At 36.7% G+C, this 24,802-nt stretch overlaps 1 protein-coding gene across 11 annotated transcripts in view; it reads right to left on the bottom strand.

Annotated features, from left to right (window-relative positions):
- Nucleotides 1-24,802, bottom strand: part of LOC119704257 — a 279,500-nt gene that overhangs the window by 42,272 nt on the left and 212,426 nt on the right. For all 11 annotated transcript variants that reach the window (XR_005257893.1, XR_005257894.1, XR_005257915.1 and 8 more), the window contains one exon: nt 21,416-21,469. Coding sequence is in view for 2 of the 11 variants with exons in the window: in XM_038145189.1 (XP_038001117.1) it covers nt 21,416-21,469 (54 nt within the window). In the remaining 9 variants the exon portion in view is untranslated. The remainder of the gene's footprint in view (nt 1-21,415; nt 21,470-24,802) is intronic.

Here is a 24,802-nt window from a genome sequence, read left to right as displayed (position 1 = left end):
GGCAGAATTTATAAATGATGCAAGTTACTAAATAGACTAAGTAATAAACATTACTCTTCTGTTACAGACCTGAAATTTCGATTTTGCCCAGCTATTGTTCTAAAGTAAAATGTCACGGAAAATGTCACTTCCAAATGAAAATACCACGTAACCTACTGATCAACAAACACATGCTCTCCCAGCACCTGAAAATCTCATACAGAAGAATTGACCTCAGATCTTTGTGTTGTCAACAAATGAGTTTACTGTTTCGGCAACATGAACCTTTAACAGCTACTGCAAAAAAGCGATGTTAAAACTGTGGCAATTTCTCTGATCCCCCCATTAATAAAAATAGAGCTGTGGGAGGAGTCTTCCTACCTATTAGCATGTCTCCAAATGCTCCTGTGAAGGTTGCATGCTAGAGATCTTATAGCTGAAATCTGGGAAGAAAAGTCAAACAAACTAGGAGACAACAGGCTAGAAACTGCAGTGCAAGGACAGGAAAACCCATTCCCAGAGACACTGCAGGCTATAACTCTCCAGCTCGGCTACTTTTATGTTTTGTTTTACAGTTCTTTCCAATACCATTTTATTTACCTGGAGGAAATTGAAGGTTCATTACCAAAGGAAGGAAGTGTGAGAAAGGGGGCTTTGAAGTAGAGGGAGATTGTTATGATGGTGGTGCAGCCCTCAGAGTGAGGTCCTGAGGCTGTCATCCAGCTGGGACTAGGACAAGTGCATATGGCAGCCTAGCAGCATAGGTCACACCCTGCCTTGCTCCTGGCAGGAGCCTGGGACCCGGGTTTCTGGGAAGGCAAGTGTGACTGGGAGGGGGAGAACACTTGGAGCAGCCTCTACAAATGGTGGTGGTGATGCTGGTGGGACCTCGAGGGTGGGGAGAAGGTCCAACTACTCCAGCCCAGCAGGGGCAAGGGGCTGGGAGGAAGTGCTGGGCACAACATCAGGGGATGGAAGTGACCCTGCTCTGTCTGCTAAGCCAGTGCTCCTGGTGTCAGCCCCACTTTGGTCAACTGGTGGGAGCTGTCAGTCAGAAGAGAAGCTTGCTATGGCTCCAGAAAATCAGTTCATGGCTTAGTTTGCCTCTTTTCCAACTTTGGAAGTTTTCAAGGGCCAGCAGCTAGAAGAAAGCACTCTGATGCAGGGACATGGTGTAAGGTCTCCCAAATAGTCTTCCAGACTGCAATGCCATGTGCATGGGTTTGAATCCAGACTTCCTTTTCCCTGTGAACTAAAGATGGCTGAACGGGTGCCACCAGGAGGTAAGTGAAAATGCGACTTATCACTCCAGCAACTTGCCTCAAGATCCATGGCTTGGACCACAGGGATCACACTGTCCTCCAAGGACCACAAACAAGCTCTGTGCATCATTATCCCTTAGCCATAAGAATGATGCAAGAGGAGATTCTTCTATAAAGGTCTTTGAGATTTAATAACATATCTTGGAGATTATTTAGAACTAAATAATTTTCTCCAGGCTCAGAAAATTCAGCCAAATGTCTTTAATTAACAGTTATATAGAAACTGAAACTTGAGATTCAATTTTTATCACTTTAGTAGTGTTCTTATTGATTTGAGCAAAAATCAAACCAAATTTTTACTTTTTTTTTTTTTTTTAATAGGGCACCTGGGACTCAAGTTCAGTTCATCCCACCTTACTTTTTACCATTAACCATAAAAGTGTTTAGGCTGTAATACATCTCCAACAGAACCACCCATATACCCAGGTGAATTTTGAACCATGGAGAAAAATCAGGGTTTCACTAGAATAGAGTAGAAACTTCCAACTAAACATCAATGAATTAATATCCTGCTCAAATTTGCTACTATTATTCAGTGATGATATGTGAAAAAGAAAAGAGAACCATCTGACTTTCAGATCTCAGAAGGATATTTGTCAATAATTACAAATAATAGACAGTCTGAACTGGGCAAATCTGAGCAGCAGTTTTTGAGGGGTGACAGGCACAGGATCCTACAGTCTTTTTTTTTTTTTTATTTTTCATGTGTGGAAAAACACTTCAACATGTGGCTAGCCCTCAGTAATGAGTATTGACTTCACCAATATTAAAGAAGGATTTTAAAAAGCTGTTAAAATATCACTTGCATATGTGCCTGACAACAATTAGAGATGTAGATGAACCTCAGAGTGCTTTGACTATGAACTAATTCACGGGCAGCACAAAGGGAACCAAGAACTTGTGTCTGTGGGAGTGCCTGGCCCTGTTCATGCACAGCTGGAGGAGGCAGGGAGGCCGGGTGGAGGGAAGCTGCACTGAAACATCTCCATGGGAGAACAGGGCACTGATCCTTCCTCTACTCAGGAGGCAGCAAGAGGGACACAAGGAGGATAGGAAACCTGGGCTGTGCCGAGGGTTTCTGGTCACAGGCAAATATAGTTGTGCTGTACTCAGTTCCCAGAGAACAACCACCATCCCAAAATTCTCAGGTTAAAAGGCTAAACAATGGGAAAGTAAAAATCAGAGTCTTCCCTGAGCATGGCAACCCACACAGACCCAACTATGACAGAAAATCTGACAGAGAATGGGAAAGAAACGCAACAGCCACGCCGGTGTGAAGGGAGAGGTACGAAGGGAATCTCTGCTCTTTACATGGCTGCTCTTGAACATGAAAACAAAACTAGCAAGTTTAAAACTTTAAAACTACAAGTTAAAAATTGAAAATGCACAAAGTGAAGATGACATGCAAGTGCTGGATATATTGCACATTTCTGAATAACTTTAACATACTATATAGCACAGCATAACACTTTAGAACTAAATGGTCTTGCTCTGCAGATCACATTCTCAAAGGCCCTAGTGTACAGAGGTGACAAAAATTATTTGCAAAATGCATGCAAATTAAAAGTTATCATCTGCTAGCTACTTTAATTTTATCCCCAAATGGCACTATGCCTTCTGTTTTTTTCTGCCTTAAGGTTAACAGCACCGAATTAAGAGACTTAAGCAAGATGCTCTGTGGTGAGAGCCAGAGATGTCATTCCTCTTAAATTTAAGTGTAATTTTCCCCTTTCTGAAATTTACATGAACAATTTTGTTTTAAATTCCTTCTTCTCTAAACTTTTCACTGTGTTATTTGAAACATATTTAACTTTCGGCCTTTGGCTGTATGGCTGGGTCCCAGTTTTTCTCAACCTTCTTTCTGCTTTGCTACTGGATTAAGACAGTCTTAGAAATACATAGCAATAGAAAACTGAATAATGCACTTCCAATACTCTTGTTCAGGCAATTAAAGACTTGTTCATGGATTTTTTAAGATTAGCTTTTCCCTTAAATGTGAATATATTCATAAATAACAAAAGGTACAAATAAAATGAAATTAAACAGGTACTGAAAATTCAGATGAGCCTTTTCCAGTAACTCTTGAATGGTATAAAGAAAGTACCAGGAACAAACAGGAGAAACCCTTCTCTTCTTCACAAGGAAGCACAGTTGTGGTAGAACAAACTGTATGGCTGCAGGAGAGATGGTTTGGAGATGAGTTCATAGCGAGGCCCAAGCAAGAGCCAGGCTCTATCGCTACTCACCATCCCTTAGAAAAACTTAGCCTTTTACAGGTAAAAGATAATTTACAGATAATTCAGGCACAAGGAGATATGTCCCATTCTCCACAAGCAACAACACCGTGGCTCAGACAGGTAGAAATGCCATAGTGTTCTATCAAACCAAACCTGATGCTAGGAAGATCTTTGCCACAGACATTTCCTTCAACACACTTGTTCCAGCTCTGATTTATTTCACTTCTGTCACTTCAGAAACATTAAGTAAGTTCACAGCAAGAGATAAAACATCCAATCCCTTCACATATACCCAGTCTTGGATGTAGAAAAACACATTCTCTTTTCCTTGTTTGTCTCTCCTGGGTCTAAGTGCAAATATAACTGAGCATTATCCTCACCATTCAGTAGATGAAAAAATCTGAACCATCTATTTTTTTTCCCTAAATTTAAAAGCATTCAAGCACATCACTCCTCAAAATTCCTGGGTAGCATGGCAGTTAAATGTTTTTACCAGATTTAGAGGCAAAAGAGACAAAGATTTACTTGTTTTCAGAAACAGCATTACTGTATTGAGCACAGAATACCTGACACTGCTCGGTGATAAGTACCCTGCACTGACTCATAAGTACTACCTTGAATTAGATAATTTCTAAATAACACTCACACAGTTTACACCAACTTGACCACTACCTTTGGAAACTGAAATCTGAAGATTACTTGGTATAGTTCCTGGTCATTAGAGTAGGAAGACAGTGCACACAGAAAATCATCTAGCTAAGAGGGCAAACAACAAATACCTCCTTACATGCCTTCTACTTGTGATAAACAAAACACAGTCTGTCTTTTCCAAACATCTCTTCAAAGCAAGGACAAGTATAGCCAGAATGGAAGCCAGAAACTTTTACAAATTCCTGATTTAGCAGCATGCCTAGTGCCTAAACCTGTCCCAGTATAACTCCCATCCCAATGATCCCCTTCAAAAACAGCAGCAATGCTGCTCTGAGTTCATGCACGTGTGCAAGGAATTCCATCACAACAACAATCCTCTCCCAAGCTTCAGAAGGAAAAATCCTCAGGGCCCTGGGGTTGCACAGATAGAACTCAGCAGAAAGCTCAGATGACTTCTTGCTCCCTTCTGCCCAGTTATGTAGCAAGGATCCCCCAAGGCCACTTATTTATCTTAGGACTCATTCTTCACCTGAATACAGACTGGTAATATAAAAGAAGTCAGAGGGGCCTTCTTTGCACCATTGACTTATCTGTCACTGATAAAGAGTTGTTTGCTTTTGGTTGGTTTTTTTTGTTTTTTTTTTTTTTTTAACTTCATATTTTTCCTATATGAACATGCATGAATCCTGGCTGCTCATACCTTAAAATCTTATAAAATGTTATCTAAGAGGATCATTTTGCTTAACTGCCTTGAACCAAAAGTAGAACACAAGCTGTATGTCACCTATCCCCTGACTGTTATAAATGACACAGTCTCACACCTCACTATGGCAGAGTTCATTGACAAAAAGAGAAAATTTGAATTTTTGAAACATAATTATTTCAAGAAGGAAATGACATGCATCTCTAGGTCCTTATATTCCTACAGTTCTGGACAGTACTTTCCAGAACATCATAATGTTTTCCTAGTAGATGTATATGTATATACATCCAAAAATATCCCACACATTTTCTCATTTTAATTACATAAAAAATATGGGACCTGTGCATGCACTTTGCTGGGTTACATTCCCAGCAGGTTGAGCCTGAAAAAAACCTCATCAGGTCATAACTCTTAGTTGAAAAGAAAGAACATGTGCACTATAGTCCAATGCAAGGTGTGTTTTTGATTCAGCAGACCAAAGTATCAAGTAGTTTTGAAGTAAAAATGGTAGAACAGTTTTAAATATAGCATTATTCAATTTCCCTACTGTGAATTCTTGAGTCTGCAAAATATTCTCACCCCAAACAGTACAATCCCTCAAATCTAGATCTTAAAGTACTTTTATATTAAAGAAATTAACACTTCGTACTTTGAAATGTTTTAAATATTTATTCTAGATTTTGACTTCTTCAGTGGTTTTAATACAAATGGTTACATTTGCAGTTATTTTTTAGTTTGAACTGACTTAATTTTGTGAGGAAAACCTGCTCTTCAAAATTAACATCCCCAGCTAACCTGAACAACAGAGATAGAGGCAGAAGAGATCAAAGGCACGGAGCCTTCTTGTAAGATTGAGCAGGCTATGAGTGATCAAAGGCAGGGAAGAGAGGACTCTGGATCTTAACTTCTACTTCCACTATACATGTATAATTTACAGGTTATTGACTTGTAGAGGGGGAACTATTTATACACTAAATATAGTTTACAGGCTGAAAAGTTATTTGAAATACAAAAATTAACTTTGGTTGTTGAAAATATATAGGCAATGTCTTTTAAAGTCCCATTTTCCAATAGGAATAAGCAGCTTTCTTTTCAATAAACTGTCTCTTTCTAACAAAATCAAACATATAAAAAGGCACACTGTGACTGGTGGGTGTCATCACAGAGAAGATATTGTGCTGTTTGAAAGGGATAATTCACAGGAATAACAGAAAAGTCACGTTCTGAGTAAAGACATACTAATTATATTAACTTTGGGGAAAATTTAGTGCAATATAACTCAAAATCACAGAATCACAGAATGGTTTGGGTTGGAAGGGACCTTGAAGATCATCTCATTCCAAATCCCTCTTATGGCCACCTTCCACTAGACCCTCAGAGCCTCATCCAGCCTGGCCTTGAACTCTTCCAGGGATGGGGCATCCACAGCTTCTCTGGGCAACCTGTGCCAGATCCTCACCACCCTCACAAGGAACAATTTCTTCCTAATATCTAATCTAAACTACTCTCTATCAGTGTGAAGCCATTCGCCCTTGTCCTATCACTCCAGGCCCTTGTAAATAGTCTCTCTACATCTTTCTTGAATGTTTCCTTCAGGTGCTGGAAGGCCACAATTAAGTCACCCCAGAGCCCTCTCTTTCCCAGGCTGAGCAAGCCCAGTTCTCTCAGCCTTTCCTCATAGGAGAGGCCTTTATCTCTCTATCAAATTGCAGTTCTACACTATCTCTGTGAAATTCACATTGTGCAGTCATATCAGGGCATTTTTTTAGCTTTTGCCTCACACATTTTAGTAATATTCCTGTGTACAAGCAGACTGCCTTCCATAAGAGTTTTCACATCTTCCCATACAGGATCCTCAAATCAGCACTGGGATCAGCTATCATGCAATCCGTTGAGTATCTTAGCTACCAGATCTTTGGTTACTTGGTTATCCATCCCTAACAGAATACAGTTCTGTAGTGGACAAAACATTTCTAATTATTTTATTCTTAAAAACAAATGAATTATTGCCCTCAGGTTTTGATTTGGCCAATCAGGTAAAAAGATTTACTCAAAATCCAGAACAACTACATAAAAACATATACAAAATATTATGTGTGCATTAATGAAAGAATTCAAATTCAGTAATGATACATGAATTCATGTAACTTGTGATTCCACAGCTCATTGAATTTTATGATATTACGTATTTTTTCTTCCATAGATACATTCACACACTGTGAATTCCATGTTAATATCCAAATTTTCTTCTTGGTGGAGAGACAGGAGCCTCAGCACAGCCAAGATTACTATAGTGTAGTTGAAAACACATCTGACTTTAAGAGATTGTTCTTGTTCATACTTGACAGCAAAGCTGCAGCTTGGACAAAGGGTGACATATAAATAAGCACAGAATGATTATTGAAGAACCTGAAACATGCTGAACTATTAACCAAAACCAGACAGCACAGTAGGTTAGTCATTGGTTTGAAATTTTCAGTACTGGATGAATGACCAGCACAAAGGAGATTCCAAAGGACCAATAGGCATCATGTACCTAAATGATGTTTTTTTTCTTTCCTAGTAATAAGTAGAAGACCTTTATTTCTTGTTTCAGATTGTGACAAGAGTCCTCAGTTGCCTTTCAACTTCTGTCTGGAATTCTGAACCATTAGCTTACACAGACTGCATAAACTTGAGAACATTAAAGGGTTTTTATGCTAAACTTGCACAATACCTAGGTCTTTGGGATCAAAGTCAAGAATTTGAATTTTTTCATTACAACAAAAACATGTAAAGTAAAATTTGGACAAGAGGAATCCAGTATGAGTATAACACTATTTTGATCACTACCAGGTATATCCTGGCTTAAAAGCCGGGAGGCAGGGCTTGTTCCAGCGGCTCAGAGATAGGTATCTACAGAAAAATGTACAGTTTGGGTGGAAGGAACTGTCTGGTTTGCTTTCCAGAAAGACTTGGTTGCTAAAGAGAGTCAGTTTACAGCAATCACAGGACAATCATAAGGAGGTATATTCAAAGGGTTGGCAGCTGCCGGGTACCTGGAGGAATACTTCTGAACCTACTGAAATGCCACCATCTTTTTTATACTTTGCTGATTGTTGCAGGAAATTAAAGTTTACTAATCATTAAATCTATAAATGGATTGCTTTCAATGTGTTAACAGACGTCTCATTCATTCACCACAACTCCGGTGGACTATGTCTTATTATGCTTCTGCTTCCTGAAAAAGCATTTTTCTGAAACTCTATGGTAACCTATGCTCACAGAGCATGAAACCAAGCAACCAGATTTGTGGAATGTGTTTCTGGATAGCTTTTATCTAGCTATTTATCTTTTATCTAGAATGCAACATGTAGGCAACAGTCCTCTTAGCTACAATGCTGCTAAGTTCTGTAAGCAGAATCTAGTTCTGTCCTCAGAGGATAATAATAGTCATGGGATGGTGAATTTATAGAATCCTAGAAAGCACATCTCCTTCCAGCTACCCTGCCATGGGCAGGGATGCCTTCCTCTAGACCAGGTTGCTCAGAGCTCCATCCAACCTGGCCTCGACCACTTCCAGGGACGGGGCAGGCACAGCTTCTCGGTTCTAGGGCCTTGCCACCCTGACAGTAAAGAATTTTTTCCTAGTTCAAGAGAAACAAACTTTCATAAGGATTGCCAATATCCTATATTAATTTGAATAGGCTATATACCTGATTGAATGTAATGCCGTGCACAGAGCATGCAGAAACCTTGTCTCCACACAGCATGTCCCATGATGAACCTTTGGTTTCCATGCTCTGGGAGTGGTATTGGGCTATATAATGTCTCTAGGCTATAATCATGCAAACTTTTACACTTGTATTAATCTGTACAATTAGCCTTCTCACAGAAATTGTAAGAACCATCCAGTGTGAGCAAGTCTGCAGAGCTTTGTCAAGAATGGGAGCCTTAAAATCAAAGCCACCTACAACAGATATTGGGTTTTATTATGTAAACAAATTAGTGCAGTAAATTTTCTTTAAAATACTTTATTGTGGTCTTTGAAGATGATCTAAACAGCAACACAAAACATTAAGATTAATCAAAACATTCGCCAATATGTCACTGTCTACCTCAGATCATTACCTTATGCTGGTATCTACTGACAGCTTGTACAAGTTTCAAATAACTGGCTAAGTGGCTTCTCCTATATATGTGGAGGGTCTCCTAATAAATTGCCTCCTTATCTACATGGCGAAATTTGTTTTTGAAATGAGCAATGTCTACTTGAATTTTTCCTCCATTTCTATCTGTCTTCAAAAGTATCAGCAATCCTTACTGTTCAGGACATAGCTGTATATCTGGATGCCTAATGAAGAGCCTGAGATACACCACCAATCTAAATAAATAAGCCTAAGGACAGCTTTGCTCTCAAAGGATTTGGCAACATACTACAAATACCTAATAATGAGAAAGAAAATGGATATAGTATTTGTATGCATTTTCAGTCACAATGTAAATCCTAATCTTGAAGTGTTTGTAAACCAAGCATATCACAAGAAATAGCAGTTTCATCAAAAAAGGCTTCCTTCCACAGGGCTGTTTTGTTGTAACCTCTTTTTCTGATTTTCATTCTGAAAACCTTTTTCTTTTTCCTGTGGGAGAAAAATTGCGCATTGCAACTTTGTATATAACAAAGTATTTCCTTTCCTTATTTTGGCATCTCCTCCCAAAAATTTGGTACCTTTTGACTGAATGTGGTGTGACCAAGCCCCCATTCACTTTGAGTATTGGAGAGTTACTTGCCAGCAGTGACTTCTACAGGCATCTGGTCCATCTTGAGCTCCTCTGTAGATACTGCAATGTGTGTGTGTGCACTCAGATGTGTTTGTAGTCAAAGAACCCCTGTGAAAATATTGCTTGGCAATGAAATGCATGTATTCCTCTCTTGAGCAGTGTATGACAGAATAAATACTTCACCTCTCTCACACCCCTCTCTGTCTCTCATGAGGCCCTCTTCGGAATTAGGGGAATTAGGTTCTGGAGCAGAGGACACGAGAGACTAAGATGGATTTGTGGATGATGTAAAAAAATAAGGCTCTTTACAGATAACTAATACATTTTTTTCTGATTTTGGCATTTGGCATTGCACCCCTGTGGTACTATAATAAACTGCAACTAAGAAAACTCACTTCTGGAGAGGAAGAGTGATTGATAAGCTGCTGCAGTTGAGAAAGCAGATTCTACTACTGATATTATATTGTGCAATGTAAATCATAAAGTCTGCAAAAACATTTATGCAGAAACCAATCCAGCTTCAGATAAGGTCAAATTGTGAGTTCCTAGAGGTACTATACACATGTGATGCTTAAAAACTGTGATGCAACTGCCTGTTGATAACAAGCCCAGATGTGAATGCCTTTTCCACCCATAGTCTAAGTTAAACTACTCCTATCTGACCACTTAAATATCTCAGGTCACCCAAATCAGCAAATAATTACAACTAAGAAAATAGCTAGCTTTGCCTTTTCAGGATTTGTGAAAACAGGATTATCCATAAACTGATTTAGGTAAAAATTCAGGACAGTTTTTATATGATACCTGGACTAAATCCCAGCCGGGTGTTATTTTTTGATTTAAAATTATAGCAGGGTGAAAACTGGTATTTCATGTCCTTCATCCTTTCTAGTTAAAGAAAATTTGCAAAATGAAAGATCCATTTGAGATTTTACATAACTTTCATCCCTGTAATGGCCATGTGAAAGACAGTTGCAACATTTACAAAATGACTTGTGACACAAAATAAAAACTATGCAAGGACATCCTGTTCTCAACAGGCTACAGGCTCATTTTGGAAATAACAGATTTGTAAGCAATTAGACATGAATTAAAATAAACTGATCAATTAACTTCCAAGTCTGATACAGATGAAGAATTATCTGTTTAATTAGTTGAGCATTTCTTTAACACATACTGTGCATGGGTATTTTTAGTATATAAATTTAGAAATTCTTCTGAAATTTTTTTCATTGAAATAATTACTATAACCCAAAATTTTCTTGGACCTTCCTGCAGAAACTGACACAAAAATGCATCAGGTTTGCAGAGGTCTTTGAAATATCATAAAACTCAATTTATATTTGAGAGAAAGAGTCCTTTCAAATGTTTAATATGTTTTTAATCCATAGTTTTCTAGCTTGTGTTTGTTTACAGAGGCCTCTCAGTCCAATTGCTTATATATTTTCAGCTTCTTTTTTGTCGTGGGCACTGAATATAATTTTATTTTTGCGAGTTTTTTGGGGGGGAGATTGATATTTTTTTCCTTTGGTTGGTTTGGTTATGGTTTTGGTTTTTTTGGGGTTTTTTTGAGGTTTTTGGGGTTTATTTGGGTTTTTCTTTTTTTAAAAATTTAATTTAATTTTATTATTTATTTTTCTTTTTTAGCTTAGTTGAATTTGCTTAATCTCCATATAAATCTTTCTTTGGGTATATTCTGCTTGCAGTTTGTCTGGGTACCTCTGCAGCATCACTTAGTGACAACACAAGGTCACAAGTTTCCAGGGTACAACAATCCTTTCTAGGGACAGGAGCATTTACCAAAGGAAAGCAGCTCCAAAACCCCATCTGCCTTGGAAACAATCTCACAGAAGAGATAAAAGGATACGATACTCTGGACATTTTATTCCTTTTCAAATAAAATTTCAGTTGATTAAAATCCAAGAGATGAAAATTCTGGCATTTTGTGCAGGTTGTAATACCTTCAAACAATCTGTCAGACATTTCTGAACTACTCTTGAAACAGATACCAACCTTCATGTATCAAACATCAACCTCTTGATAGCCTAAACTCCAAAAGTCTTTACTGTGTTAGCCAGCACATGTCAATGTGTTTTCTCTCACCCAATTCGATATAATTTTCATTCCTACTCTTTCCTCCTCTCATTTAGTATTTACACATGCAGAATATTTTAATATTTAAGCAAGGTTCACATTTTCCTAATCCATCTTCCCCCAAGCCTACAGGTCTCATCTTGCAATGGCAGAGTGCTGAGGTACAAACCTAGAGTGTAATGCACCACCAGAAAATAACCAGATATTATGATGATAGGAGCAGTATAATAACCTGTGTGGAATATAACAAATCATTGTTTATTCTGATCTTCACTCCCAATTTGGATTTTTGTGCTTTGAAGAAATTTATTTCCTGGAAGTTTATCTATGATGCAGTGTTTAAACGACAGCATTGTTAACAGAAATTATTTTCCTCTGTATAATCCAGTCTATTATATTGATAACAACTTCTAGGAATATTTAATTGCCATTCAAACACTTAACCACACAAATACCTACTCTTTATTCTAACATGAAGTGTAATTTATCTGCTTGTTACTGTTAAAAAATTGTGTGCTGGGAAAAAAACATTGCTCCATAATCCATATGATCTGTATTTCATAATTTCTCATTGTTAAAATGTTTTATTTGGATTAGAGAGGTCCATTTGTTCTTCTTACTTCTGCTTACCTTTTCTTGTTGGAATATAACCTAATCTAAGTATTTTCTTCCTCCTTTTTGCTCTTCTCTCGTCAGAGTGACAAATGTACTTAATGATCTAGAGTTCTATAATATTTTAACTTCGCCCACTACCAGTCCCTAAAGATTCCTACTTTTTAACTGGAGTACAGAACAAGAAATCTCAGTATATGTATAATTTTTTTTTGGTATTTCTTTGAGTTAAGATAATAGATGATAAAGTTTAAACTAAGTAATGATATTTTATCTATACAGCACATGTAGATATCTATCATTTTTTTAAACTATTACAATAATATTAAAAATTATTTTGTAGGTGTTTGCACAGAATAATTTTATTTTGTTTTATTTAGAATTTGTCTGCTATTTCCAGTATACCTTTTTTTTTTTTTTCCTGGAGGAATATCAGGTTTGTGACCAGTAGATTTCAAACAAATTTTGATAGAGAAACATTAGAAAATGCAGTGTTCCACATAATATATTTTTGTTCAGTTTGGAGATCAAATTCATTCACTTTAGATGTGTAAAAAAATATTTATCCTGCTTAAACTGAAAATCTTTATATATCTAACCATGATGTTGCTGATGATATTTTCATAGTATTGCCATTACAACTACATGCTTACAGGCAAGTCTGGTTAATTTAAGTCTCCAAGCAAGGCTTCTCCACTGGCAGTTCATTTCTTAATTCAAAGCAATGTGGTGTTTTTAAACTACAATTACTTTTATATAATTTGTCTAAAAGAATACACATGAATTGAAGTCTAGAATGTCCATGTGAACAGAATGTAAACAATATTCAGCAGTACTTCTCAATAAAAATAGGTTAACAAATGGGGGACAAGAAATCCTAGCACTTCAGGGCACAGGAACGCTGCTATTAATGGGCAGCATTGATCAGAAAAATAAAGCACTGACTTTCAGATGCTACCAAGATTCTACAAATGCTGTGATTGTTTGCAAACTTTGGCAGTTCATTTGCTTGCTTAGATGTTGTGTAGAATTCTGGCATTCAAATCCAGGTGTTAAGAGCAGTTCACAAACTGAGAATGACAGGAACTGTTTGTGTGAGACTGGCTGGGGTGGGGAGGAGGAAGGCATGGCCTAAACCTGAGCACCTAGAATTGTTACTTCTTTTCCAAAGTAGGTGACACCATCACATGCATAAATGTAAGTCTGAAGTAGGAGTACAAGCAGGACTCAGAATAAGCCATTAAGCCTGGGGTTTTTTTCCCCCATATGCTTCTTAGGGGCACAACATTGTAGTGCTATATGCTAGAAACAGAAAAAGCAATTCAGAATCTGCTCCATAAGAAGAAGAAGTTATTAAAAATATGTCTTTTTGGTACTGCTTGAAATGTATAATCTGTTTTTAACGTGCTGAGCACAATATAAATGCAGATTGTGCTAGATTCTACTAACCAAAAAGCCTAGTCACAGCGTTATGACAGCTTTATGACATTTAAACATCATAGAATGTGAAAACATGGAAGAGATGGCAGGTGGGAGGAAGTACTTGATATTCAAGAGAAAATATTAATGGATGTGTCTAAAATGTAACTACTTTTTAACATGTCATGCTTCGGAATATTTGCATAATATTATCCTTTAAATTGCAGTGTGTACATATTAATTTCACAGTGTCACTCCCAATAAGTCTGGCATCTGTACATTCAATGGGCCCAGTCTAGCACACTTGCATCTCTTCATCACAGACATTTGGAGTCTCAATTTAACAAGTGACTCAGAAGCAAGACAACCCAGACAATCATAAAGATTTTGGGGAAAAACTGAAAGTCTCCAAATCCATTATGTTCTAGGAAACTGTCTTCCAATGTGAAGAGTTGTTCCAAGCTACCTCCTGCCCCTCCCTCAAATATATTTTTTTCTTAAATTACACTTCTTCCTCTGGATAATGCCTGTTATCTAAATACTCAAAGTCCACAGTCTGTTTCAACCTGCAGAAGAGGTGAGAAAGAAAGGAACACGGAACATTTTAGAAAAAGAAACTTGAAGAAAGCCCAAACAAAAACTTCAGTGATGAACAATAAAGCAAAGCACAATGCTCCATATATGCCCTTAATGCTTGGTGTTATATAGTTCCTAGCAAATTTTCCCTCTTCCATTCTGCACTCTTCCCTTTTCCCTAGGAAGTACATCATTAGATGCATGTAAAATGTGGCTGTATTTTTTTTTCTCCAGCTTTAAAAATATTATGCTTTTTGTTTGCAGAATGAGTCAGACTGGAAGGGACCACAGTGGGTCACTTGGCCCCAGCCCCCTGCTCAAACAGGGTCATCCCAGAGCACATGGCACAGGGTTTGTGTCCAGACAGTTAAATGCTCAATAGAAACAGACAAAAAAACCCAAGAGCTAAATGTGTCTGATATCATTACTAATCTGAACAAAGTCTTCTCTTCTATACGGTGGCATTTTGGATTTGAGTTTGATACCCATTTGCAGTGGGAAGCAGGAATTGTAACATAGATCCTGTAAGCCCAGGCTGAAAAATCCATGAGGTTTTTCTTGTACTATGTTAAAGGCATTAAAGGCATTTTTGCCATTAAAGGCAAAACCACCCTGGAATATTTGAGGTTTCTACTGTGTTAACTCTTAAAAGCATGAAGAGAACTTTGCAGTCACTGAGACTCAAGGAGACTAAGACACACATATGAGTATGAATTTGAACATCACCATTTCCTAGCAGGTCCCTGCCACCTTAGGTATTCATGGGAAGGACACATGGGGAGCACATTTAGACCTGTAAATCTGCCATTCACTTGCTCTCATGTGTTTCCCTTTGTAACATAAGCAACTTCCTCAGAACTTAATTTCTTCACAGTGCGGTTTCTATTTAAGAATGAGATGCGCCTGCTAAAAAAGCACTTTGTTTTGTTTTGAAACCATTGTAAGCTAATAGGATACAGAATATTTAGGACATTTTAACATCTTAAAAGAAAATTGGCAGAAAAAAACTCTATAATCTCACTTATTTAATTTATTATAGCCATTGGTCTTTCCAACAGGGCAATTGAAAAAAGGCTGGAAAATATTTTAACTCATATTTATCAAGGCATACCTCCTCATCCTTTCTAAAATTTTATTCCTTTTTATTTACTTAATTTCATTCAAGTAGATCAGAAAACAATGTTGTCAATACTGCGTAAAAACTACCCCCAGAGAAGGTTAGAAAAATGTAACTGACGACAAATCACAAGCAAATTGTAGAACAGACGTTCATCTTTGCTATATATATATGAAAATTACAAAAAAAAACTTCAGACATAAAAGATGTAATAATAAAAAAATAGCATCCTGAAGATACCAGTTTAAACTACAAAATAATAATGCAAGTATATTTAGATGAAATTTCTCTTAAATGTTCCAGGAAAAACTACTTAAAACTAAGCCTTTGGACATATGACAGTTTTTAAGATGTTGTAAAAATGAAACAAGTTAGTATCTCATCCAGTTATTCATTTTGAGAAAATGCCAAAGCCACAATAGTTATACATCTACTGTTCCAACACGAGGCTTGTAGCTCTCAGCTCCTGTAACTTCTGACATTCTACTGCCTGGAGATATATGAGGAAAAAAAAAATCACATACACTCTCCTATTTTTACATGTCTGACTAATTTCTAAAAGTAGATTGGAAGCCCTACAGAATGAAATCAATGAGATGGTTCTGCTGAAATCTTAACACTACAGGTAACCAATAACTCATGTTTCATTTGCTGCTTCCTTATGAGAATAAGAAAATATAGAATGAAGAAAAAAGGCATAAAAAGCAATGGCCTTAAAGACTTGCTTTACAATTTTTTAAAAGGTGTGAAATAATTTTTTCAGACTTCCTTCTCCTTGTAGTAATGATTGTAACAATATTGCATAGAGGATGATTTAAAAAAAAAAAAAAGAAAATACTTATTTTTACTGTTTAAAGTCTGAAGTTAGACTGAGCCTTTGAAAACATCCTGTCTAACTACTGAGGCTACAAAGTTAAAGAGAGCATGAAAGGAGGAGTTATTTCATACTCACACCCAACTGATTAAACATTACTGAAATTATCAAACTTTGCAAGACTGATGGCAGGAGAAAAAGAGTTGCCAAGTTTGCTGAGAGCCCAACCCTGAGTGGCCTCCTGTGCTCATACAAAGATCTGTCAAAATCTGCCTTTCCTCGAAACAAGGGCTTGCTCTCTCTGGATGGAGCTCCAAGAGCAGAGCCCATATATGCGTATGCTGACAATGCTCTATGGAACTCTGCATAAGGAACATTAAAAAGATTTTAATTGGTTAGTTAGCTTAAAGCTGGATGGTTACGCTTTCCCAGGTCTGCAGACATAGCACAAAAAGTGACACCATGTATGGCACACCCATCAGAACCTATTGTTCCAAGGCTTGTATTTAATTTCAAATGATCCCAAAATAACCTTATTTTCCTTTAAGAAAGGAAAGTGGCAGAGCTGCTTGAAGGGAGACAGGGGTTTGGATCCTGACTTCTCAAGTGTACACAGTGGGCCAGGACAACGGCCCTGATCCAGAAATAAAGGTGGGAGTTCCCTTCCCTAACCAGCTCCCTCCTGAGGAGTGAAGTATACACTACTTTTATTCTTCAGGGGTAGCTCCTCTCCCTGCCAGGGTGAGATCTGCACAGGAGGGACTGGGTCCACCTAAAATCGAGTTGTGTTTTAACTGTGTGGGTGCAGGATCTGACTCAGCACACATCAAACGTGTGACCAAAGTGAGGGGGAATTTCTGGTGGTAGCCTCCTGGTAGGAAAAGGGAGGTTATGTGTACTAACACCCTGAAGAAAGTCACTCAGGACTAGAAAAAACTTGGAGAGATTTGCCAAACAAGTCATCCCCAGGATTTGGTATAGCTGACCAGCAGATATTGCTACATAGGAAATGAAAATGCAAGCGAATTTAGGACTCATTAAATAAAAATACTGCAAACAAAAATGTATATGCAAAGATAATATCAGTTCTGGGGTCTTCCATTGCTGATATAAACTGGAGAGAAATACCCTCTTAGCAAACCAAAATGCCACAACAGCAAAACCCTCAAGAGACCTTTTCATAATCACTAGTACTAAAGTTCATATTATTGCACACCCAAGCTGAAAAAGAAACAGACCTTCTAACAAATTGAAGCCTCTCTCAAAAAATGCACATATTCATATATTCTTGTCACCAATTAAAACAAAGGACCCAGAAAAGCAATTATTTACTGCGGGGCACTATGATAACTTTCTCTGCATTAAGTTATTTTCAATAGTCAAAATGTTTAGTCAAATGAATGAAATGGCAGTTTTTAAAAAAAATAAAAGTTCTGCCTTTTAATGGACTTTTTGCATTCAACCAGAGATTTGTGGAATTTTGAGTACAAATGTGTGCTAAGCCCTAGACTTCGTGAAGAAAATACTCCTGCTTTTTTATGGCTGTTAATTTTTCAGGGACAAACTGAAATGATTTCATCTGTACTGATTCTGTATGAAACTCATCCCTGTGCACAGAAACAAACACACAGTTTTATGCCATACAAGACTTCAGAATAACAGCAATATAGAAACTACCACATGAGATGAAACCTAGGGCTCATAAGTCCAGAACTGTGTTTCTGAGAGAGCCAGGACCAGGTATTTACAGGGAGGTTTAGGTGAAGCACAGTTAATAGAGAACCACTGGTTTATTTAATTCCAGCTTGTATGACTTTTGGTTTATGGTTTGTGAATAGATCTCCTTATGCATCTGAGAACTAAGTGGAGAGTAATTAGGTGAATCCTGTGGTTTTGTTCAAGTGTAACGCTGGCAACCAGATTCCGGTTGTAAAAACTGTGAATCCAATTTTCACTCACAATGGTTGTTCCTTAGAGTTTGTTCTGTATCTGCCAGTAATTTGATGAGCTACAATAGTCCTAACTTGCTAAGGCCTTTGAGTATCTCAAAAAAGAATCATGGGAGTACAAAAAACTTCTGAAAGAATTGCCATGCTGTTTAGCAGAGCTGTTATGGAATACACTTCTAAGATATTTTTTGCCTCAAAATAGTTATTTAGAGCTTTTATTATTTCATGCAAAACCCAAATTTAGTCCTTGAAATGAAAATGTAAGATGCCACCAGTTGTTAAAAATATTTAAAATTTAAAAATTAAAAAGTAAGCCTTTTCCTATTGGATTTTCTATATTATAGATAATTTCTGGTTCTCAATTTGTGTATTGCATAGAAGTTGTGTAATAACAATGCAACCATACTATTAGAAGACTTTCAAAGCCTCTGAGAATTTCAGTAGCCTGACAGACTTTAAAATACAGCTATTTGTCAGAGTGTTAATTCTTATAAGAATTGTTGTGGATCAAATATCTATGGAAAATTCTGCTTTTGGACAGTATTGCAACAGCAACCCAGTATCTCGGTCACCAGGCAGCCTTGCAGGCTCACAGTGTCCTACCCCACAAATATCAGCAGAATCAGGGACTCAGCAAAAACCTGAATAATCTTTAGAATACTTTGATTCACATTTTGAGTTGGTAAAGAGAAATGAAAAGTGCCAAACCAGCTTGCATTTCAGTAGCAGTAGCATTAAAGACCAGCACTGCCCTCCATGTTGAGCTGCTGGTCATCATCTGATTCAGGCAAGCCTTAATTCATCACAGACATGTTCATTAGCTGGGATACAATTAATTAATAGAAACTTATGGGATACATGCAAAGACATAGTGTGCTCATGGAGCAGAAGTATCTATTGTAGCTCATTTTTTGTACCTCATAAAGCCTACAAGCATCATCATTAAGGGCAAAGGACCACAAATAAAGTCAGCAGGGAGAGAATACAGTTCAGAGAATCATAGAATCAATCACAGGATGGCCAGGGTTGGAAGGGATCTCAAAGATCATCTTGGGCCACTTCTTGAGCTTCTCCAGTTTGTATGAAACTTTTTTGGGGACCTAATCTCTTCCTTTGGACTTAGCTTCTTGAAAAAAATGTCACTGACTGCCAGATACATAGACCAGGCAATATTTGAGAGTGGTGGCCAAAGAAAGAAAGCATGGAAGGTGTAGGGATGAAGTGGGAGAAAGTAATTTGTTCACATAAAATAGTTTTGATGATGAATTTTATTTCACTCTTTTAATTAAAATAATTTTTAAAAATTGTCCTGTCAAACACATATTTGGGGAAATCTTTCTAAGTTACACTGATTTTTGTTTCAGAAAAATGATTAATAATGTTTAAAGAGAGGCTGTTAAAAAATAAATTAAATTAGCTATTTGAGCCATAAAAATTTGTTTTCTTGGATATCTCATATTGATAAATAAATGAATTATTATTTCAAATCAATCAAAGCATTACAATGTCATTACAATTTATATCTGTAAGGCAAACACCATGACAAATTTTGCAGGAGACATTTTGATATAAGAAGAAAAAATCAGATAATATCAACACCCATCTATTTGCTAGAGCTGGTAAAATTAGTGGATTCATTTATCATTGATAATTATATCCAACAATATTTTCAACAAAATATCATAATAAAATACCATAATAATGTATGTTGGAGAAATGGCTAATTTGGATATGCCAAAGGTACAGAAAAGAGAGCCCAGATGTTGGGGGAGAAAATATTTTTTTTTTTTTTTAAACCAAGATTTTTCTCCTTCTTTGTAAGGGTGATTGCAGACTAATTTGCAAACAAAACCTGGGAATATCACACTAGGCACCCAAAAGGCAGCACAGGCTGAAGCAGATACCGATATTTTTAAAGGACATAAAAGGTATTGGGAGCAATTTGTCTAAAAAAAAATTCAGGAGAAGATCCAAAGGGATGAAATTTCTCCTTGCTGAACTGAGACTGAGAAAGTTTTTTATGTGCTGGCAGCACCACAGAAAAGCCCAATGTCAAGAAGTTACAATAATGAGAGGATGATCAAAGAACAGTTTATCTAAATTAAAGGTGAGATTAACAGTACTGATAAAAAAGTAGAGCTATGGACTATTTTAACATAAAATAAGAAAAATCCTTGCAAAGGAGCACCATGATCTTATTTATTATTTTGGCTGTATTTGGTTATTCTAGCCAGGGCTAAGATAAGCCTATAAAAAAGCACAAAAACTTTTAATCTAAGGCAAACCACATCTATACACTGTGAACATAATATTCCATCCAAAATAGCAACTTTCATTCATTTTATCCACATCAGTCTGTTAAAAAAAAAAGAATAAAAAGTTATCATACATGTGTTGGCAGCCTTAAAGCTGCACTGCATGTAAATAATATTGCCCAACTCTCTCATAACGATAAAAGAGGTGGACAAAAAAGGTGTTTTCTGCAAACTACCTACAAAAACAGCCAGACAAACTGAAATTCCACAGGTAAAACACACAATTCAGCCTACAAACCTAGGCACGGCAAGAGTGTAATTTGGTGCTTTATGTTATTTTTTTGATACCAATGAAACCAGATCATTACCTCTAATTTCATTAATTTCTGAATTGTATTTTGTTAACTTCAGAAATGATGTTTATAAATTTCCAAAGCCATCTCTACTTCCCAACAGTCACAAGAGCATTGCTTTGCCATTCCCATGGTGTTAAAATACCACCCCTGGAATTCTCAGCAGATGGTTTTGTTTGCAATGCTGAAGCACTGGTAGGTTGAGGGAAATCGATTGCAAAAAAAAGTTCAATTTGTAAGACTTTGATAAAAACAAAAAAAACCCATAAATATCAATGTAAAATGTAAGGAAACAAGGAGAAAAGAAAAGAAGGGAGAGAAACAATAGAAGTTCAAACATCTGGAAAATGTGGTAAATTTCCTAATTGAAAATGATAGAACTCTTAAAATTTTAACGGTTTTGGTTTTAAGTTTTTTTAAATTAAAAACTAACAAAAGCTTTTTGAATATATTTATAATAGATTTTACAAATTTTATCCAACAATTCAGAACAACAATCTCTCAGAATTAGTTGTCAAATGTCTGGAAAATATTTTTTCTTGGAAAAAAAAAAGACTATGCATATTAGCTTACCTGGTCAGTTAAAAAAAATTCACTGGCTGGTCCAGAACACATTGTAAAAGAAACCTGCAAAGTAGAAAAAAAAGTTTCTTTATAATTTATTTATCTCTCTCATATTTTTGATGAAAAATTTAGTAATGAGTGGTTATTCTTATATAGAAACTGCAAGCAGCAATATCATTCTAAATGAAAAGCCTCTTAAAATCTAGCAGGTGCCTGTTCAGAAGATTCCTGACCGTGTGGCAGGATTACACTTAGAACTAAACCCAACAGACATACCAAACCATGCTATTCAAAGAAAGGTTTGAGGTTATCTGTTATATAGGTGGTATCAACTTTTGTATATTTTTATTCAAATCCAAATATATAACTATCATTATATGATAATTATACTATTATAAGATACTCAAATGTTCAGATGGTGAAAAAAAAGGCAAGGATTTCTCATTAAATATTCTTCAAGGAACTAAAATATACAGAGTTACTTAACTTTCTATAATATTTCAAATAGATATAATGTCAAAAGAACATTATTGAGACTATTATGTGATGAATATTAACATCAAAAAATGCCAAGATTTTATGCTTCCTGAGAAACTTTTATTTTTATTCAATGAATACAGAATATGCTACAATTCTTAATTACTTAGTCACACAGTATTTCCATGGGAACTCCTCTTCCGCCTATGCACAGACACTCAAGAAGTTCAAGCACTGATATTTTGTGAAATTTCATTGATTGACCTGTGGTCTGGAGAGACATTAAACAAGTAGTATTCAAATCGTCATAGAAAAAAAACAGTGATAATTTTTCTATGGTCCATATATTCTAATCATGAATGCTTCGACTGTGTTGCAAACACTGCACAACTCAAGTTCAGCAAATTCTTTTGCAGGAATAACATTGTCCCAGATGAGCTCCTCGGTGCCAAGAAATCAGACTGAATACTGAATACTTAATTTGGATCACATGGACTCATTTTTTGCAGAGGACTCAGAATTATACCGGAATTTTTATATTCAAGGCCCTGCTCAAAGGTTTCAGTTGCAAACAAACACCGAGCACACTGCAAATAATTTTCTTGATAAGTAAATACCTAAGAAGTGTGTTTAGATTGGATATAATCTTCAGAAATTCTGTTAGAAAGAATGATTTCTGCCAAACACTATCACCAGCTCCAGTGCTGGAAGATGCAGGTGATCCCACTCAAGGTCAGGGGATAACTGACAGCACATTCCATCCTTTCCTCATACTGGTGTGACAGAAGGGTTTTTTGGGAGTGTTTCACCAGACATTAATTGACCCCAAAGAAAGAAAAACAGTTTCAACCCTGGACTCTGGAAGCTGAGTCTTATAACTGGAAGTGTAAAAACAATGTCAACAAAAGACTCTTGAAAAGGATTATGGTGACACGAAAGACAGTTCTTTCACCTCTCTACCAGCCCCCTGAGACAGCAGTTTCTGCCATATGGAACATCATTCTATGCATGTGTGTTGGCCAACATGCCTTACATTTTTCACTAAAAGGGAAACCACTGACCATGATGTTGGGAATTTTGGAATGGACCAACAAACAGCAACAAGAAAAGGTACAGACAATGTGCAAACCCTTTCAAATCAGCCCAGTTAGAGTACATCTTGCTTAAAATAAAGGTTTCTTTTACATTAGCATCTTTCTGATGTAGTCAGGCTAGTTTATCTTAATTCAGAATCTGTGATTTAGGTCAGACAACTTTGAACTGAAAGGATCATGTCCTCACCATTTCCTCAGCCATCTGCCTGTTTGTGACTTTTGAGAACACCTATCTCATTTCAGAAAGACTCATTGTGTGAGTCCTAACCACAGCCCTGTTATTGGGTTTTCACCACTGGACAGTGCATTTAACTGTAGATAAAACAGTTTCTCTGCTCATATCTAATAGCAGGGAAACAGTTTGACAGCAAGAGAGTTTGAGTAAATGCAAAAATAGGGAAAAGATGACTGATAATAGAATAAAGGATAAAATAAACTGGTGACTGAGCTCCTGCAAGATTTGCTCAATAATCCTTTATTCTGAGGTCCTACATGAGAATGAGATCTGCTATGAAAAAAACAAAACAAAACAAAACAAAACAAAACAAAAACCAAAAAACCAAAAACCAAAAAAACCCCCAAATCTAAAACCAACAGAAAACACAACCAGAATCTGCTCTGTTTAAGAAAGCCATGTTTGCATGAGAAGGAATATCACTATGTGCACTAAAAGACAACAACCTTTGCCAATGACTGTTCATCTGCTTTCTTTCCTAACAGTGTTAGGTCACCAGTTATGTCCCACCAATCTCAATCACTCATGGTTAGACTTCAGTACCAAGAATGGAAATTCCTGATCCTTATATTTGTTTAGCATTAGAGAGCAAACTATCTTTCCTTGTTAGACTTCTGGACACTTCTGCTGTTCCTTTCAGTAACAACGTAATGTTGTTACTGAAATCTTGCAAGAGTAAATGCACTCATGAGAGATGGGATGTAATTTGCAGATTTGGCCAGATCTCAGAACTGTGACGGCCACCCAACCCTGCTGATGGTGACATTGCTGCCAGCACTCCTGAACCAGACAAAATCCCTGAACCTCTGACTCTGCTCTGGGAAAAAAAGCAGCAGCTCCACTTCCTTCATTAGTTGTGTCACATCAGAGCAAAAGATACTGCTCACTCCTCCTTAGTCAACTTCGCTTTGCTTAGAGAAAATAGTTTCAATTCTTTACCTTCTAGTGAATCACAGGCAAACTGTTATCCCCACTTGCTCTGGAGGAACAGGCATCATAAAGAGTCTGATGAAAGACAGTTTTTTTTAGCTTGTGATGACATCCAAGCAAGAAATGAAGCAAGTTTCCCTTCTAGTTTCCAGACACAATCACCAAATTCTTATTTTCAAATTGAGCACGTATAATGTAAAAAGCATCAAGTTACAGGAAAAATTACCATGCAGTTCTAAAGATACAATTTTCACAATCCTTTAGAGGAGAACAGTATTTTTATTCTCTTTTTATCCTTCAAACATTTAATAATAATCCTATTTTATGCATATTAATTTAAGTCATAACGATAATTGGAAAGGTATTGATTTCAATGGGAGTTAAGGACTAAATACCTTTATATAGAGCCACAGCCTTCATCCTATTAAATCTCTACATTTATTGTCTGCACACAAATCATTATAAAGCAGGCATTACTCAAGAAAGAACTCAAAAGCAAGAGAAAAGCCCAATTAACAAGGAATTCAATGTAATTATGGAAGTTCGGAAGTTGCCTGGGGTGGTGTTTGCCTGTAAATCACTGGGGAAGATGAAAAGAGAAGAGTTTGTTTCATCCCCACTTTCAAAGTATTATTTTCACTTCAGGTCCACATTGGTAAT

This window comes from Motacilla alba, chromosome 1, assembly GCF_015832195.1.
Source record: "Motacilla alba alba isolate MOTALB_02 chromosome 1, Motacilla_alba_V1.0_pri, whole genome shotgun sequence".
Classification (NCBI taxonomy): domain Eukaryota; kingdom Metazoa; phylum Chordata; class Aves; order Passeriformes; family Motacillidae; genus Motacilla; species Motacilla alba.
Note: the sequence above shows the minus strand (reverse complement) of the source record. Positions and strands in the feature narration are given on the sequence as shown.